The sequence below is a fragment of the Sarcophilus harrisii genome, chromosome 1 (genome assembly GCF_902635505.1).
Source record: "Sarcophilus harrisii chromosome 1, mSarHar1.11, whole genome shotgun sequence".
NCBI classification, from domain to species: Eukaryota; Metazoa; Chordata; class Mammalia; order Dasyuromorphia; family Dasyuridae; genus Sarcophilus; species Sarcophilus harrisii.
This window is the reverse complement of record NC_045426.1, coordinates 658,091,057-658,107,882: the sequence shown is the minus strand read 5'-3', so window position 1 is coordinate 658,107,882 and position 16,826 is coordinate 658,091,057. Positions and strand designations below refer to the sequence as shown.

Sequence of the window (16,826 nt, the reverse complement as noted above, 5' to 3'; positions counted from 1 at the left end):
ATAAACTGATGACTTTGCATTTGATCTGTGCTTCTATAGGGATGCCATGGCATTCAATGGGAAAGGGTGACAAAGTGAAATCTTTTTTTTTTTTACTAAACATTACTGAAAAGACAAAATGGAGGATAGATTCCAGTGCAATAAAATTGGAAAGTCCAAGATTTCTACCTCCCACCCTTTGCCCCAAAAGTACCTCATTCCAAAAACCAGGAGCCAGCCCCATCATTGAGAGAAAACTGTTCTATTAATTAGTTTCCTAAGGGCATCCTTTATGTCCTTATTCCTTAGTGTATAGATGAATGGGTTCAACATGGGGGTAACCACAGAATACATTGCTGAGCCAATTGTGCTCTTCCAGGAAGAGTGGGTAGCTGCAGAACTCAAATATACTCCAAGTCCTGTGCCATAGAATAAGGAAACAACAGAGAGGTGAGATCCACAGGTAGAAAAGGCTTTATACTTTCCCTGAGCAGATGGAATTTTCAAAATGGAAGAACAGATCTGGGTATAAGAGAAAAGAATCCCTGTAAAGGGCAGAATAAATAACAGTCCAGCTAAAATATAAATCAAGATATAATTGATTAGGGTGTCAGAACAAGAGAGTTTCAGAACTTCATCAAGATCACAAAAGAAATGCTGGATTTCATGGTCTGTACAGAAGGAGAGCCGTGTTACCATCAGAGTATGAATGAGGGAGTCTAGAAGGCTCATTATCCAGGAAATCAACACCAACAGGCCACACAGCCTAGGATTCATGATGGCTGAATAGCGTAGAGGGTGACAAATAGCCACAAAACGGTCATAGGCCATTGCAGTGAGGAGGAAATTGTCCAACAAACCAAAAACCATAAAGAAATACATCTGAACAAGACAGTCAGCAAAGGGGATGGCCTTGTTTTCTATCAAGATGCTTACCAACATATTAGGGACTGTAGTTGATACCACACAGAGATCTACAAAGGATAAGTTGGAAAGGAAGAAGTACATGGGGTTGTGAAGGTGAGGATCAGAGCCAATGGCCAAAATTATGAGCAGGTTTCCAATCACTGTGATCAAGTACATGCCCAAGAACAGCCCCAAAACAGTTCCCTGCTGTTCTGGTTTTTCAGAAAATCGCAGGAGAATAAATTCTGTGAATTTTGTTTGATTTTCTGGTACTATGGGACTGATTTTTGTGCTGGGAAAGAAAAATGAGAAAGGCATAACATGAAAATTGCAATTGTCCTTATACATGGAATGGAAAGAACATCAAGTTTTGACTCAGAATTTCTAAGTTCTTTCCCTGTCAGTGAAACTTATTATCTTTGTGATTTTGGACAATTTACCATTTACACATACAACCACAATGCAAAATGAAGGATATGAACTTAAAGATGTCTACAATTCTTTCTGGTTCATTGAGTCTTTGAAATATGAACAACAACCTCATTTAGGAATGAACAATTAATAAAATATGACATTTGATTGAAAGAACAATAACCATCAAGAATTGGGATAGAGAAACAAATAGTATTCCCCAATGATAAATATTCAAAGGACATGAATAGGCAGTTTTTCAACGAAATATCAAAACAATTTATACTCATAGAAAAAATGCTCTAAAGTATTATTAAAATAACTGAGATATTATCTTATACCTACCACATATGCTAAAATATTGAACATTAAAATTAAAAATCAAATATTAAAAAATATAACAACAGATGTGGAAAAACTAGGACAGTAATTCACTGCTGGTGGAACTGTGAATGGCCCCACCATTTTGGAAAGCAATCTGGAATTATGTTCAGAGTTATTAAAATGCTAATAGCATTTGAGCCAGCATGCCACTACTAGGTCTGTTTCCAAAATTAAATTGGGAAAAAGAAAAAAAACTTATATGTTCTAAAATATATATATAGCTGGTCTCTTTTTGGTGATAAATAACTGCAGATTATATGAATATCTATCAATTAGAGAATGATTAAACAAATTGTGACATATAATCACCAAATAATACTAATTTGCTATGAGAAATAATAATCTCAAGGATCTTACATGGATAGACTTGCAGGGAATAATGAAAAGAGAAATGGGAAGAACCAAGAGAATGTTGTATGCAGTAAGAACATTATTATTTTAAGAATTTTGAACGAATAAATCATTTTGACTATTTTAAGTGGCCAGATTTACTACAAAAGACTTATGAAGGAAAATGTCATCTACACACAGAGAAAGAACTGATAAATAGAAGGTATAGGATGATTTTACATATATTTATGTGTGTGTCTGTAAACAAATGCACACGTACATATTTGCATCTAATAATAGTTATCTCTGGGGCAGAGAAGGGAGAAGAAAAAAATAATGTTACATGATAAATTTATATGGAATTTTTAAAAAATAGCAAGATTTACTTAAGAGATTTACAATTTCATGCATAGTCATCTGATTTTTTTTCTCCTATACGTAGAAAACCTTGTTTTGTTTCATTAGTATGGAATAAATTATAAAAAATTTTAAACAGAAAAAAATAAAAGATTGACTTAGTCATTAAAAAAGTAAGAGATACTAAGGACAGGACAGGTCCCTACCTGCAACCAATAGCAGAGAGAGAGAACAGAATATTGGTGTATGGAAGGTTTTCAGCCATTCATTTTATGAACTAGAATCATAAAATCATATATCAATGAAAAAGACCTCACAGGACATAAAATATAAAACTGCACCCCATGAAAAATATCCATCCTACATTAAGCTTGTCAAGTGAGCATCTCACCTTTCCTTAAAGACCTCCATGAAGGAAGGCAACCTATTCCACTCTGTGTTTGTTCTTATTTACCTTTCCATTGATCCAAAATATGCCTGTTTTCAAATATGACACAATGCTCTCAGACTAACCTCTCTGAGTCCTTGCAAAACAAATGTCATTTCTCTCCCATATAGCATCCTTTTAAATATGTGAAGATAGCCATTCCACATTACATGTTTTCTCTCTCTCATACCCAGTAACTCTAATTCCTTCAGATGATCAACAAAAGCTCTTCAAAATCCTGATTGCTCTTCCTTTCATCCTCTCCAAATTATTAATTCATTACAAATTGTCATGTCCAGAACTAAACACAAAACTTCAGATGATGTCTTACTATAGTCAAGGACAAAATTGATGAAGACCTCTTTCTTATTGGAAGCTATGACTCCTTTAATACAGATTAAGTTTTTATGTCATTTTGTCTTCCATATCACTGTAAACTCAAAATGAACTTATTATCTACTAGAGCACTCACATCAGTTTGAAATGAATTAGAGTCTTCTGTGAAGGAAGAATCTATGGGCTGATATATTTTCCTATTTTTTAAATGCTGCAGCTACGCATAGCTGGAAATAGATGGGATCATTCTCCCAATATCAACTATTGCTTGATATTGCTTGATATCCCAATATCAATTATGAGTTGCTAAAGCTTTTTTGAGATAGCTGAGGATTATTTAAGGAAAGACATTTCTCAGAGACTCTGCTCCATCAGCTTTGAAAGTATTATAGGAGCATCAAGCAATGATACCTTTCAGTTCTGACATATGTTTTATAACCCCTCAAATCAATGACATACTATATTCTACAGTCCATCCCAGTTGACCCTGTGTTTCAAGTTCCTTTCCTATAATGCATGTGGCATTGAAAAAGGGAAAAACTTACAGGAGTATATGGCTTTGGGTGACAATATTGTGGGTGAAAGATGTATCCACAATTAAAGGGGAGGTGTTTCTCAAAATATGGAATCAGTTCTTCATATGATTGAGAATAGAGTTAACCACAGATAAAAACAGAGACATCTACTTTATTCTTTATAATAATGTCAAGAACAGTCTGAGTAAAAGAGAGAAAAACTAGACATCATTTATGACAACAATTCTGAGAATACTGGAGAACTTAGTGAACCTCAGAATTGAAATGGACTCTAGATGCCATCTAGTTTAACCTCTACCCTAATGAGATTTATTCCAACATGACCTGTGAAAAATGTGATGTGTGGGCAGTTAGATGCACAGTGGATAGAATGCCAGACCTGAAGTCAGGAGGATATGAGTTCAGATCTGGCCTCAGACATTTGATACTTCCTGGTTGTGTAACCCTGGACAAGTCACTTAATCACAACTACCTCAACAACAAAAAATGTGATGTGGCTATGAAAAATCCATACTGTACTCTTTCTACATTGCATGCATCATGAATTAACTTAAAATTTACTATGTGCCAGACACTGTGCTAAGGGCTAAAGATTCAAAAACAAGAAATAAGGATGAGGCAGGGAGAGGGAAAATACCAGTGTAAGAGCATGGTGAGAGAACCTGGAGAGTCAGAGATATAGACAGGAGGAGAATAAAGACTGACAAACCTGTTTTCCCAAAATGGAGAATTCCTTGAGGGAAATTATCAGTGAGAAAAGAAGGATGGCATGGGGGTATTTTATTTGAGCTTGAGAAGACTCTGAGCATTGTATCAAAACTATGAAATTCACAAAGTCAAAAACATAACAAGGAGAGTAATGGAAGGTAATTTTATAGATGAGAAGTCACTATTCAGCAGCTTCCCATGACCATAAACTTACCATCTGCTGATAGATCCCATTCCACATTTACAAAGTTTTGTTTATCAAGAAGTTTGTTTGCTGCTTTTTTTTTTTTTGAGATCAAGTCAAAATTTGTCTTTTTACTATGTCCACTCTAGGCTAAAGAAAAACAGATCTAAGTGTTCTTCCTAGCCTATCAAAATCTTAAAGATAGATAGCACTCTGGAAGAAGGAGGTGCAGACCACATATCTATTATAGGCAAATACATTGAAACCCCACAGAAAGAATATTTAGAGAGATAGGAAAAAGAATTTCTTCCTTATTTTTGTGGAGTTGGTGATAATAGTGAAAAGAATAGATCTTCCTGAAGTTGATTGATACTATGAAAAGAATCACCTAGAAAGGTTGTGCTGTCCAAACCAGGAAGTCTGCACAAATTCATACTTATTTTCCTCTCTCCTAAGATCTCTCAAGTATTTTTCACATGCATAGGATATACTTTAAAATTACTCTCTTAATTTATATTCAGACTAGCAAGTTCTATATCTGGAAGACAACTTTTCCATTCAAGATTATAGAGAGTAATGATGAAGAGTTTGAGGATGTATCTCTAATACTTATAAACTTCAAATACTGTGAATGCGCTATTAATTTTGAGTTGATATCAATTAGACAGACTTCACTGGTTTCTAGGGGGAAATGATTTCTGAGGCTGAATAATACAGTTTGTATAAAATAGCAAATCCTTCCAAAGAAAAAAATAGCAATGATATAATCTTCCACAAATACAATGATCATCCAAGGGAAAATGGGATGATGTATGAAAGATCACTCCCCTTCAATGATCCATAATGAAATTCCTCCTAAGCATGCTGTAATGTCTGCCTGTGCTTTTTGTAGATTGCCAGTTCTATAATAATTAGGAATGTTTTCCTTCTATCAAGTTGAAAAATTTTTTTTGCAACTTCCATATGTTATTACTAGTTGTGTTCTCTGAGGTCAAACTAAGCACACCTTAACAGTCTTTCTATACTTGAAATCTTTTTTTTCTTCCTTATCATGATACAAATATCCATTCTTACATATTACCTGTATTCCTTCTAGCCCTTTTGTCTTCTTTCTTTGTTTCTCTTCCACTCAGCCCAGTCACCCCCACATATTTAGAGATAAATAAATGCACTAAATAATTTACAATTGGTAATAGTCTCCAGTTCACAATATACTTCCACTGTATGCCACTGAAAAACCTGGTATCAAACACTTCCTGAATAAGAACAGTTACTTATAGTATAATTCAAAAAATGTTTGTTACTTTTCATAAGTTAATTTTTGTGGCTGTAAACTCAGCAAACTCTGAGCATAAAGAGTAGTGGGGATAAGAATTGAAGGTAAAAAGCAAGGAGAATAAAAAAGATTAATTAATATAATCAGAAAAAATAAATCAGAATTTCAGAACAACTAGTATAAGCCTTTTCAGAAACAGAGAGAAGGAAAAAAGTCCAAGTGAAGAAGGTAACTAAGAGATGACAAAAATCAATAAAATTACATTAGAATATTAGAGAGAAGACAGTAGGAAATGATGTATGTCCAAGACAACTGCTCCTGCTGAATTTAAGAAAAGCTAAGGAATATGCTATACAATGTAGGTATCTTTCATACATCATATAAAAATAACTCTAAATGGGATAACCAAATATCTTGTACAACAATGAATTATACTCTAAATACTAGAGAGTCTTTCTGACATTCTCACTAGAAATTCCAACCTAGCCTTTGAATATTCCCCATGTTTTTCATTACTTTCAGAGCATAAGAATAGGATGTAGCCCAGCCATCAGTGCTACTATGGTAGGAAGTCATTCCAACTCCTCCTCTGCCCTCATCCATACTCCCTGAGCCTGTGACTTGTGCCCTGAGTCTTCAATGATATATATGAATCTATCCATTTTATACCCAAGTAACTTTTATGTAGGATTGGGGTCATAATTCCTCTGTCTTCCCACTGGTGCATCTTAGACTTACCTCTGGACGAAGATTGTCCCTGCTGTTTGGGTTACACTTAGATGAGATGGATTAGACCACAGCAGTCTCATATCACTGATATTCTGGCAAAAATAAAAATTTATAATTTTTAAAATTATTTAAGTCCATTAAAAATTCCATAAACATGATCTCATTTGACTCCCTCCTTTTTTCTCTCTCTCTCTCTCTCTGACTCTCTCTCTCTCTCTCTTTCTCTCTCTGACTCTCTCTCTCTCTTTCTCTCTCTGTCTCTCTCTCTCTCTCACACACACACACACACACACACACAAACATACATACACACACATACCATGAAAGCAATAGGAATCATTTGATTCCCATTTTATGGTGCAGGGAATAAGAATTAAATCAAGGTTTGCTTTTTTTTTTGTTTGTTTGTTTTGTTTTGTTTTGTTTGCAAAAATGGAACCTAAACGTGAATCAGAGTTTAAGACTTTCCTTTGCTTTTCTTCCAAACTGTTCCAAACAGAATTCCAAATAAATTCTAAAGCATGACAGATTTTCTTGCTTTTTTTTGATATGTTTAGGCCTTAAAATTTTATCTGGGCTTGTTTTGAGGAGAATCTCCTTGAGTTTCTGAGCAAGAACAGTTTGTTTAACTTATCTCTTATTTTCCACCTCTTTTACTCTCTCCCTTCCCAACACTTCCTACCTCCAATAACTTACTCAAAATAAACCATGGGACAGGTTTGACTGACTGTAACTGTTGCAATGGAGGACAAAAAAGGCAGATACTTTAGGTTTTAGAAAAAGTTAAGAGTTTCAGTTAGTTTGGCTGATATCTCTGGAAGTTACAAGCAGACTCCCTCCTGGTCTGAGTGAGCTTGCATCAGATCCCATGCAATAATAAGAAGAATATTTGAAATTTCTAGTGCCTATGAGTCTCAATCCCCCAAACTCTTCATTAGAAAAATCATATACCTATATTTCCTATCCTTAAACAGCTGAACTCCCTATGGGGATGAAATGATTACAAAAATCTTCCTCACATTGAAAGCTGACCAGCATCACACGTGAAGTTAACAAACCCTGGAGATTTTGAGCAGGAAAGTAACATAAAACTTCAGTCCAATCAGAATCATATTATATGTTCCCAACAAGGAATCCACTGTTTTCTTAGGCATCTATTCTGTTACTGTAGTGTTTTAATTGCAAGAAAGTTTTTTTACTTCTGTTGAGGCCAAATCAGCCTACTTACAAGTTTACCTCATTGTTTTTCATGGCATCTTTTAAAGCCCAGCAAAACAAGTCCAATCACTCTTTCATATTAAACCCATATAGACACCTTCCTATCCTACTAAAATCTTCTCTTCTCTAGGGAAAAGCACGTCAAGTTTCTTTACTTGGCCTTCATTCATATTTTCTTTATCATTTGCCTTTCCAAACTTTCATTTATTCCTATTTAATTTCATTTAATTCAGTTTGACTCAATATTATAACTGGTCAAGATTTTTTTTGATTATTCATGTATAATCATGTAAAACATATCTTCATTTTAATCATGATATAAAAAACAACACCCCCAGAAACCCGAGGAAAGATAAATTTTAACAGTATAGTTTAATCTCTGTTCACACTCTATCAGTTTTCTCTGGAGATAGATAGCATTTGTTATACAAGTCCTTCACAGTTGTTCAAGTTCATAAAAAAAAAAAAACACCTAAATTTTCATGGGAAGTTCAACATTGGGCATTTATTAAACTCTTCAAAGTTGTTCAATGTCTATTTAATTCAATTAATTTTCCTTCATAAAGTATCAATTATGTTTTTAGTTATTCCAAGGTATCATTGTGGTAGATAGAGGGATTTTGATTAGAAATATCTGGTTTTGAATACAGCTTTTGAGCCTCACTTTCTAAATCAATATAATGTTGATAGTAAAATCTACATTTACATATTTTTAGTGATGAAATAAAATAATACATATGAAGGGAACTAAAAGCTTAAATCCCTATATACATATGGTAATACTGTTTTTTCTTTTTGTTATTATTACTGTGCATTATTTCATCCAAATAGTACACAAATTACCAAAATTGGTTAGTTGTTTCTCATTCTTAAAGAGGCCCAAAATGACATAATTAAGTTTAAGTCAAGTTTTAGTGTGTCTAACTGTGGCTAATAAGAAAAATATGAGCTTGCTACACTCTGCTACAGTTTGGGCACAAACAGTCCACAGAAACATTTGGGAGAGATTCTCAAACTTCACACATCTTGCATTGTTTCTGAGCTACTTTTACTCTGCTTTTCTCATATAGCATCTTCTATAATGATGGTAAACCTGTTTGGACAATACTACTGTCCTCCCATGTCATGTGATGAATTCTAAAATTTTTAAGAGAGACCTTGAGAAGGTCCTTGTATTGCTTTTTCTAATCATGACATAAGTGCTTGCCCTGTGTAAGTCCCCCATAAAATAGTCTTTTTGACAAGCATACGTTTGGCATTGAAAAAATGAAGCCAGCCTTACAGAGTTGTGTGCTCTGCAACACAGTTTGAATGCTGGGTAGTTTATTTAAGAATCTCAGTGTCTGGTATCATATTCTATCAGGTGATCTTTGGAAACTTCCCAAGACATTTCAAAGTGGTTCCATTACCTTATTGTTGCTAGTAAACTGCACAGGTTTCACTGTCATATAACAATGAGGTCAGTCAGCATAATGGATTTATATACTTTTAGTTTGGTAGTTTGTAATACCTCTCCTTTCCTGCTCTTTAGAGACTTCCAAATATTGAGCTAGCTCTGCTAATGTTTGCATGAACTTTGTCATCAATGTAGACGTGCCTGTAAATATACTGCAAAAATAAGTGAACTCACCCAGAGCATTCACAACTTCTCCCTCTGCTGTAACCAATAGTTCAAAATATGTCTAAGCAGTTCAGAGTGATGAAGTACCTGTTTTTTTCTTTGTATTGATTTTTAGGCAAATATTAACACCAGCAGAAGAGATCCATACTTTGTTGGATCTCAGCTTTGGAAAATGCACTGAATACACAATCATCTACAAATAAAGTTATGCAACAGCCCTCCCTAAACTTTAGTTTGGTTGGTAGCCTTTTCAAGTTCAAGAATTTATCATTAGTGTGAAGTCTAACCTTGATGACAAGTTTGTCCTCATTAAAGCCATTTGACCGAAAATATCGTGCTAAAAAGCATGGAAACAAATGCTTGTCTCACTCATTGTCCAATTCTGAGATTTCAGAATCTCAGGAGAGTGTGCCATCATGAAATTGAGAAAAATTACTGAAGAATTCTAGGCAAACACATTTTGACATAATTATTCATAAACACTCATGACTAAAAGGATCTAAGTGCTTGGTCAGATGATATAAATTTTATTGTATTTAGATAAATGTAATACAGTGGTGATCAGAAGGTTATGAGTTGCACAAGTCATCAATAATAAGTGACCATTACTATTGCTATTGCTATTACCAACATCATTCCTCTCAAGGATTCCCTGCCATGTCTAGTAGTCTGAGACTATTCTATAATTAAAGTCACCCAGAATTATAATTTTGTCCTCTTTTGGCACATTGATGAAAAGATTTCTCAGGTTTTCATTGTTATGGGCTAAAACTATGAATTTGAAACAAAGGATTCTTACAAGTTACTAAGTCAGTGGAATTGATAGAGACAATAGATATCTAATTTATCATGGTTCAGTATGATTGATTTAATCCCACAAGGAGATATCATGGGCCAGTACTTGAAACAAGGTACTAAGTGGAATTGAGGAGACAATGATTAAATCTAGTTTAGCACTAATTTAATCCTACAACAAATAATAGTTTCCTAGTGATATAACGATTGGCGTATACTCAGAGTGGGGCATATAAGCAAGAAGCTCTAGGGGCCAGAAGGACAAGCGCACTAAAAGCTCTCATAGGGTGAGACAGATTCATTCCATCTTCCACCTTTGTTGTGGCTGGAGTCTAAGCACAAACCCTTGGAAATCGGGGAGGTTCAGAGGCCAGAGAAGGCAGGCAGAAGCTTAAGCTCTTGGAACCAAGGAGAGAGGAAGGCCTCCAGAAAAACTAGCCAAACCCCAGGAAAGGAGACAAGACTTGGAAAGAGACAATACAGCATTTGGACTTTAACTCCTGGCTGCATTTGGGGTGATTACTGAACTGAAAGGAAGGCTGCTCCCAGAAGGCCCCAAGAAACCTGCTCCCAGAGAACATTACATTTTAGAGAAGAATATTACACTTCATAAATTTTTTCTTTAACTCATCACAGTTTTTCATGGTGGAAACATAGGCATTGATGATGGTGGCATGCCAATTTCCAAAAAGTAGAAATTGCATTGTCATGAGGCTGTCATTCAGTTCTTTTGGCAGGTATACAATCCTGTCTACTAGATTGGTTTCGGTTGCAAAACCTACACCAGCTTTGTAGCACTCCTCTGCACTCTGACCACTCGAGGAAAGTGTGAATCCATCTCTGATTTCAGTATGCTGGGCTTCATTTGTTAGCCTTATTTCACTCAAAGCTGCTGTTTGGATATGATGTCTATTGAGTTTTCTCATAATTCTCACAAGGGACTTTATGTACTGATGTACAAAACTTCAGGCAATTTTGTAATTCTGATTCCTATTCTTTAGTCCCTCGAAACTTACCCATTTTACATTTTAAAGCCCAACCAATAGTGTATTTTAAGTTTCTCTCCTTTGTCACATGTGTTTTTTAAGAAGGAAAAAAAATTATTGGAGCATATATCCTAAACTAACAATATTATAGATGGAAGATGAGTTCAAGTTTATTTATTTTTTATAACTTTTTATTAACAGTACATATTCATGGGTAATTTTTTACATTATGCCTTGCAAGAAATAAGTGAAGAGTTTACAAGAAATAAGAGTGTTATAGCAGGGAAGGGGGAAAATACTAGTAAAATGGCATGGTCACAGAGCCTGCAGACTCACCAATGGACAGAAAAATGTAGCATCTGGAAATAATGTCAGAATCTCAGAGAGTGATCTTTCATATATATAGCCCTTAACAACACAATTACAACAAAAAATGAAAGGTTGATCTCATACAATATCAGGGATGTGTAGCTAGAATATATTAGAAAGGGAAAGCCCAAGCCACCCCACTCCCTAAAGACCTTCACTCAACATAAATGACCTTTACTTTTTGATAATAATCTGAAGGTTTCCAGTGTATTAAAAATACATTGAGTCAGCAGTGATGAGGTAGATAAAACAAAAGTTAAGAAAACTTAACTACATCAAAGGAGAAATAGCTTCCAATAAGAAGGAGGTGATCATATCATTGTTTTTAACCATAGTCAGACTTCATCAGAAATTTTGTGTTTAGTTCTCAAAGGACAACCTTGGAAGTGAATTGATAACCTAGAGAAGGTACAAGGGAGAATAAATAGCATGGTAAGAGGTCTCTATAAGCCGAAGGTACTAGAATTACTTGTCCTAAAAAAAATCTATGTAATATAGATTGATTGTCTTCACATATTTTGAGGAATTTCATATGGGAGAGAACTGGAATTTGTTCTGCAAGGACTCAAAGAGTATACTGAGAATATTGAAAAGAATTTGAAAATATCCATAATTCGGATCAATGGCAAAAAAAAATTCAAAAGCAACTTCATATTGGAATTGGTTGCCTTCGAAAACTGGAAGCATCCCTTCTATGATGGGTCTCAAGGAAAGAGGAGATGCCCACTTGCAATATATATATATATATATATATATATATATATATATATATATTAGACTAGGATTTTTTGTGGGGGCCAGTTTTGTTCTATGGGTCTAATTAGAAACCTTACAAACCTATGTGATTTTATAATTTCAATTGAAGAATGAAGGGACCAATCCTTCAGTCATAATAGATTATTGTTCTCTCTCTCTCTGCTGTTGTCTACAGGAATGTTTTTGTCCTGCTCATGGAATCTCCTCCTTTATCTTAGTGATCAATAGACATTGATGCTGAAAGCAAATTTAAGATGGTGTCCATAAAATTTTCATTTTTAAATGTGGTTTTTCAAGTTTTAAAGATTGTCTAAACTATAATAAATCTTAGATCCTTCATCTTGAGCATGGAAATAGTGAATTGCTCAAAGATCATAAAAGTAATAAGTGGGAGAGACAGGGACAGAACCTAAAATTCTAAACTTAAACCTGTCAGAGTCAAAATTGTTTCCATTTCATATGCAAAATTAACCGAATTTCCATATCATGCTCTTTTCATTTCTCTTTCCTAACAGAAAAGTCAGCCCTATGGAACCAGAAAACCAAATGCAACTTGCTTAATTTATCTTCTTATAATTTCCTGAAAAAAAAAAATAGAACAAGAGTCCTTTTTGAACTATTCTTGGGTATATATGTGGTCACAGTGGTTGGAAACTTGTTTATAATGTTGTCCATTGGCTTTGACTCTCATCTCCAAATTCATGTACTTCTTCCTCTCCAATTTATCCTTTTTGCATCTTTGTGTGGCACCTCCCATAGTCCCCTAGATGTTGATACAAAATAATCCCAACCTCTATAATGACTATCTAGCCTAGATCTTTGTTGTTTTTGCTGCTGTGGACAATTTCCTTCTCAGTGTAGTAGCCTATGACCATTTTGTAGATATCTGTCATTCTTTTTACTATGCAATCATTGTGAACATTTGACTCTGTAGTATGCTAGTGTTGGTTTGCTGGATAATAAGCTTTCTAAACTCCCTTCTTCGCAGTCTGGTGGTAACATGGCTCTCTTTCTTTTTAAGAGATTCCAAATTTCTTTTGTCATCTTGCTGAGGTTCTGAAACTCTTTTTCTGACACCTTGATCAATTATGTCTTGATATATTTTATTATTAAGCTCTTGAGTATTTCCCCCTTCACAAGAATCCCTTCCTCTTATACTGAGTTTTGTTCTTCCATTTTGAAAATCCCATCTGCTTGGGGTAACTATAAAGCATTTTGTACTTGTACATCTCACCTGTCTATTGTTTCCTTATTCTATAACACAGAACTTGGAGTAAATTTGAGTTCCTCAACTATCCATTTTTCCTGGAATAGCACAGTTACCTCAACAGTGTATGCTATGGTAATCCCCATCTTGAACCCTTTCATCTATTCAATAAGGAAAAAGAACATAAGACTTGTTAGTAGAATAGCCCACCATAGTGCTATGGATGACTCTTGGTCCTTTGAATAGTATACAAGTATTGCTGGAGAAAATATTGGGACAAAGAAATGTTAGATTCCTCAATTCTCTCCCCACTAAAATCTATCCTTTATTTAATCACTAAAGTGATTTTCTTAAAGTATAAATTTGTCACTATTACCCCTCCTAAGCAATGACTGCCAGGGATTTCCCATTACCTCAAGGATCAAATATAAAATCCTCTGTTAAGCATTCAAATCACTTCATAGCCCAATGTCTTTCTAATACTTTACTTGCTACCACATACTATTAGTCAGTAACACTAGCCCTTTTTGCTGCCTCTTGAAGGAGACACTCCATTTCTAGGCTCTGGGTATTTGCTCAAGCTGTGCTCCGTGTTTGGGAACTTCACTCTCAACACCATGGTATAGCTTCTTTTATTTCATCTAATATGCATTTTTTTTAAAATCCCATTACTGACCCCCCTAAATTCTAGTCCTTTCTTTCAATTGATTCCGTATTAATACTATATATAACTTGTTTGTATATATTATTTGCATGTAGTCTTCTCCATGGGAGTGTGAGATCCTTGAGGGCAGGGAGTGTGTTTTTTGCCTCCTTTTGTATCCCTAAAGTTTTGCCTAGCACATATTAAATTCTTTTTTAAAATAACTTTTTATTGACAGAACTCATGCCAGGGTAATTTTTTACACCATTATTCCTTGCACTCACTTCTGTTCTGATTTTTCCCCTCCCTCCCTTCAACCCCTCCCCCAGATGGCAAGCAGTCCTATACATGTTAAATAGGTTGCAGTATATCTGTGTGATACAATATATGTGTGCAGAACTGAACAGTTCTCTTGTTGCACAGGGAGAATTGTATTCAGAAGGTAGAAATAACCCGGGAAGAAAAACAAAAATGCAAACAGTTTATATTCATTTCCCAGTGTTCTTTCTTTGGGTATAGCTGCTTCTGTCCATCATTGACCAGTTGAAACTGAGTTAGATCCTCTCTTTGTTGAAGAAATCCACTTCCATCAGACTACATCCTCATACAGTATTGTTGTTGAAATATATAATGATCTCCTGGTTCTGCTCATTTCACTTAGCATAAGTTCATGTAAGTCTTTCCAAGCCTCTCTGTATTCATCCTGCTGGTCATTTCTTACAGAACAATAATATTCCATAATATTCATATACCACAATTTACTCAACTATTCATGTTGGCACCTCTAATGACTTTATGATATGCCCTGTGTCTACCAATCCTTTCAATGGCATGCCATTTACATAGATATTGAGTATAAGTGGTCAGCTGTAACAGCTGCAGTAAAGAATATTCCTGGATTCTGTTGCTGGGAGTCAAAATCTGGGCAAATATCACCAGATTGCCTATTAAGAGTGTGTATTAGTAATCCTGATGCTACTACTTCTCCTGGGTGATAAGTCACACATTGTCTACTTGTATGAGTGACTAAGATATTAGCTACACATTACCTAGTTTCTCCAATCAGTGTATGGATAGATACTGTTTTGTAAATATTCTCAGGAGATAAAATGGTGAAGCCTACTGTGCCTGGAGGCAAATGAACTATTGGCTGCACAGGGACAGATTTCACCTCTCCAGGGGATATCTCAGTAGTCCCAGCTGCATACAACTCTATTCTACTAAATTGTAATCCCTTTCTCCCATCAGGTTGCTTCTCAGCTGATTGATCACTTTGGAGTACTGAACTTTTAAAGATTCTCTGGGTGTAACAGCTGCTACCATCATGCCCCAAATGTTTTTTGCCTGGAGCCCTGGCACTGAGCCCCACTTCCCATTTCCCTGAGTCAATCTACATTCTGATGCCCAATGGAAGCCTTTGTTGCATTTTGGACATAGTGTTTTGGGTCTTGTTCTCCCATCCTGTTTTTTCTCTCTATCTTCATGTCAACATTGAGCTTTCAAATGCCCAACTTTACCATATTGAAAGCATTGATGAGTCTCTCTGGAAGTCCCTTGCCAAAAGGGACCCTGTCTTCTCAGGTTTAGATCTTGAAACATCTGCACCATAGCCTAACTATAAAAGATATTTGTGCCCACTGTGGCACAGCATCTTATGATCTCCTCTAAAGGAGCATCCTTGTTTTCTTCTACAAACCTCATTACCATTTTCCTTAGCAAGTTTTCTTATATAATTTCTGTTGCTATATTTTCATCAATAGTTCTTATGGCAGTTGTCTGCTGACGTACCAAGAAATCGGCAAAAGGTTCATATGGACCTTGTGCTATTTTCATGAAGGCTTCTCCTCTATTTTATCTTCCTGGGAGAGTGCCCCATGCGTTGACAGCAATAGCAGCAATTTGCTCTTACGCTGCTATGGGATAATAAATCTGTGCTGTGTTTCTAGGGCCCCATGTTTGAATGCCAAAATGTAATGTCCAGGCTAGCTTTCTGGGGTATCTCTGGATAAGCCTTGGTCTTTAGGTGGAGAAATGGATGAAGGCAGGGCAGCCACCATGAGGCTTGCCAAAGATTGGAGTCTGGAATCTGGAATCTAGAGTCTGAAATCTTCTCTATGTCTGTGGCTGAGAAAGACTCTTTCTGTGTCTGAGACTCCCTTAAATACCTCAGTATGATTACATCACTACCACACACTGAGCATGTCCCATTACATCACCATATCACATTAAGCATATGTTTAGAGAACCATTATCTCACATTATCTCACATAGGTGCTTAATTATAACCATCCTGTTGTCCTTGATTCAAATATACCTTTTCAGAGTTCTAGCCCTCTACAATATATCATAACTTATTCAGCCATTCTGCAATTGATGGGTTCTTCATGATAGAAACTCAATTTCCATTTTCTTACCACTTCAAAAAGGGCTGGCACAAACATTTTGCACATATGGGTCCTTTTCTCTCCTATAAAATCACTTAGTGATATAATCCCAGTAGAAACACTTCTCCATCAAAGTGTATGCACAGTTTGATAATTCTTTGGTCATACTTCCAAACTGCTCTCCAAAATGATTAGATCCTTTCACAATTTCACCAATGATATATTAGTGTCCCAATTTTCCTAATCCCCTCCAAAATTCATCATTATCTTTTTCTGTCATCTTA

General features: G+C 35.4%; 1 protein-coding gene and 1 pseudogene across 1 annotated transcript; one reads left to right on the top strand and one right to left on the bottom strand.

Annotated features, from left to right (window-relative positions):
- Window positions 1–222: 222 nt before the first annotated feature.
- LOC116420784 (olfactory receptor 7D4-like) lies at window positions 223–1,062 on the bottom strand. The gene is made up of 2 exons (XM_031948009.1): window positions 715–1,062; window positions 223–429 (listed from the first exon to the last, which is right to left on the bottom strand). Exons 1-2 carry the CDS (start codon window positions 1,060–1,062, stop codon window positions 223–225), a joined length of 555 nt encoding a protein of 184 aa, XP_031803869.1.
- A 10,919-nt stretch (window positions 1,063–11,981) lies between these two features.
- On the top strand, window positions 11,982–13,761 carry LOC116420783 (annotated as a pseudogene).
- Window positions 13,762–16,826: the final 3,065 nt, after the last annotated feature.

Excerpts from the sequence above, each read along its gene's own strand:
- LOC116420784 (XM_031948009.1), bottom strand. The coding sequence starts at position 1,062 with ATGTACTTGATCACAGTGATTGGAAACCTGCTCATAATTTTGGCCATT. Across the intron at positions 430-714 it reads TGTTGGTGTTGATTTCCTGG|CTCTCTGTTGTTTCCTTATT; the intron begins ATAATGAGCCTT and ends TGTGGATCTCAC.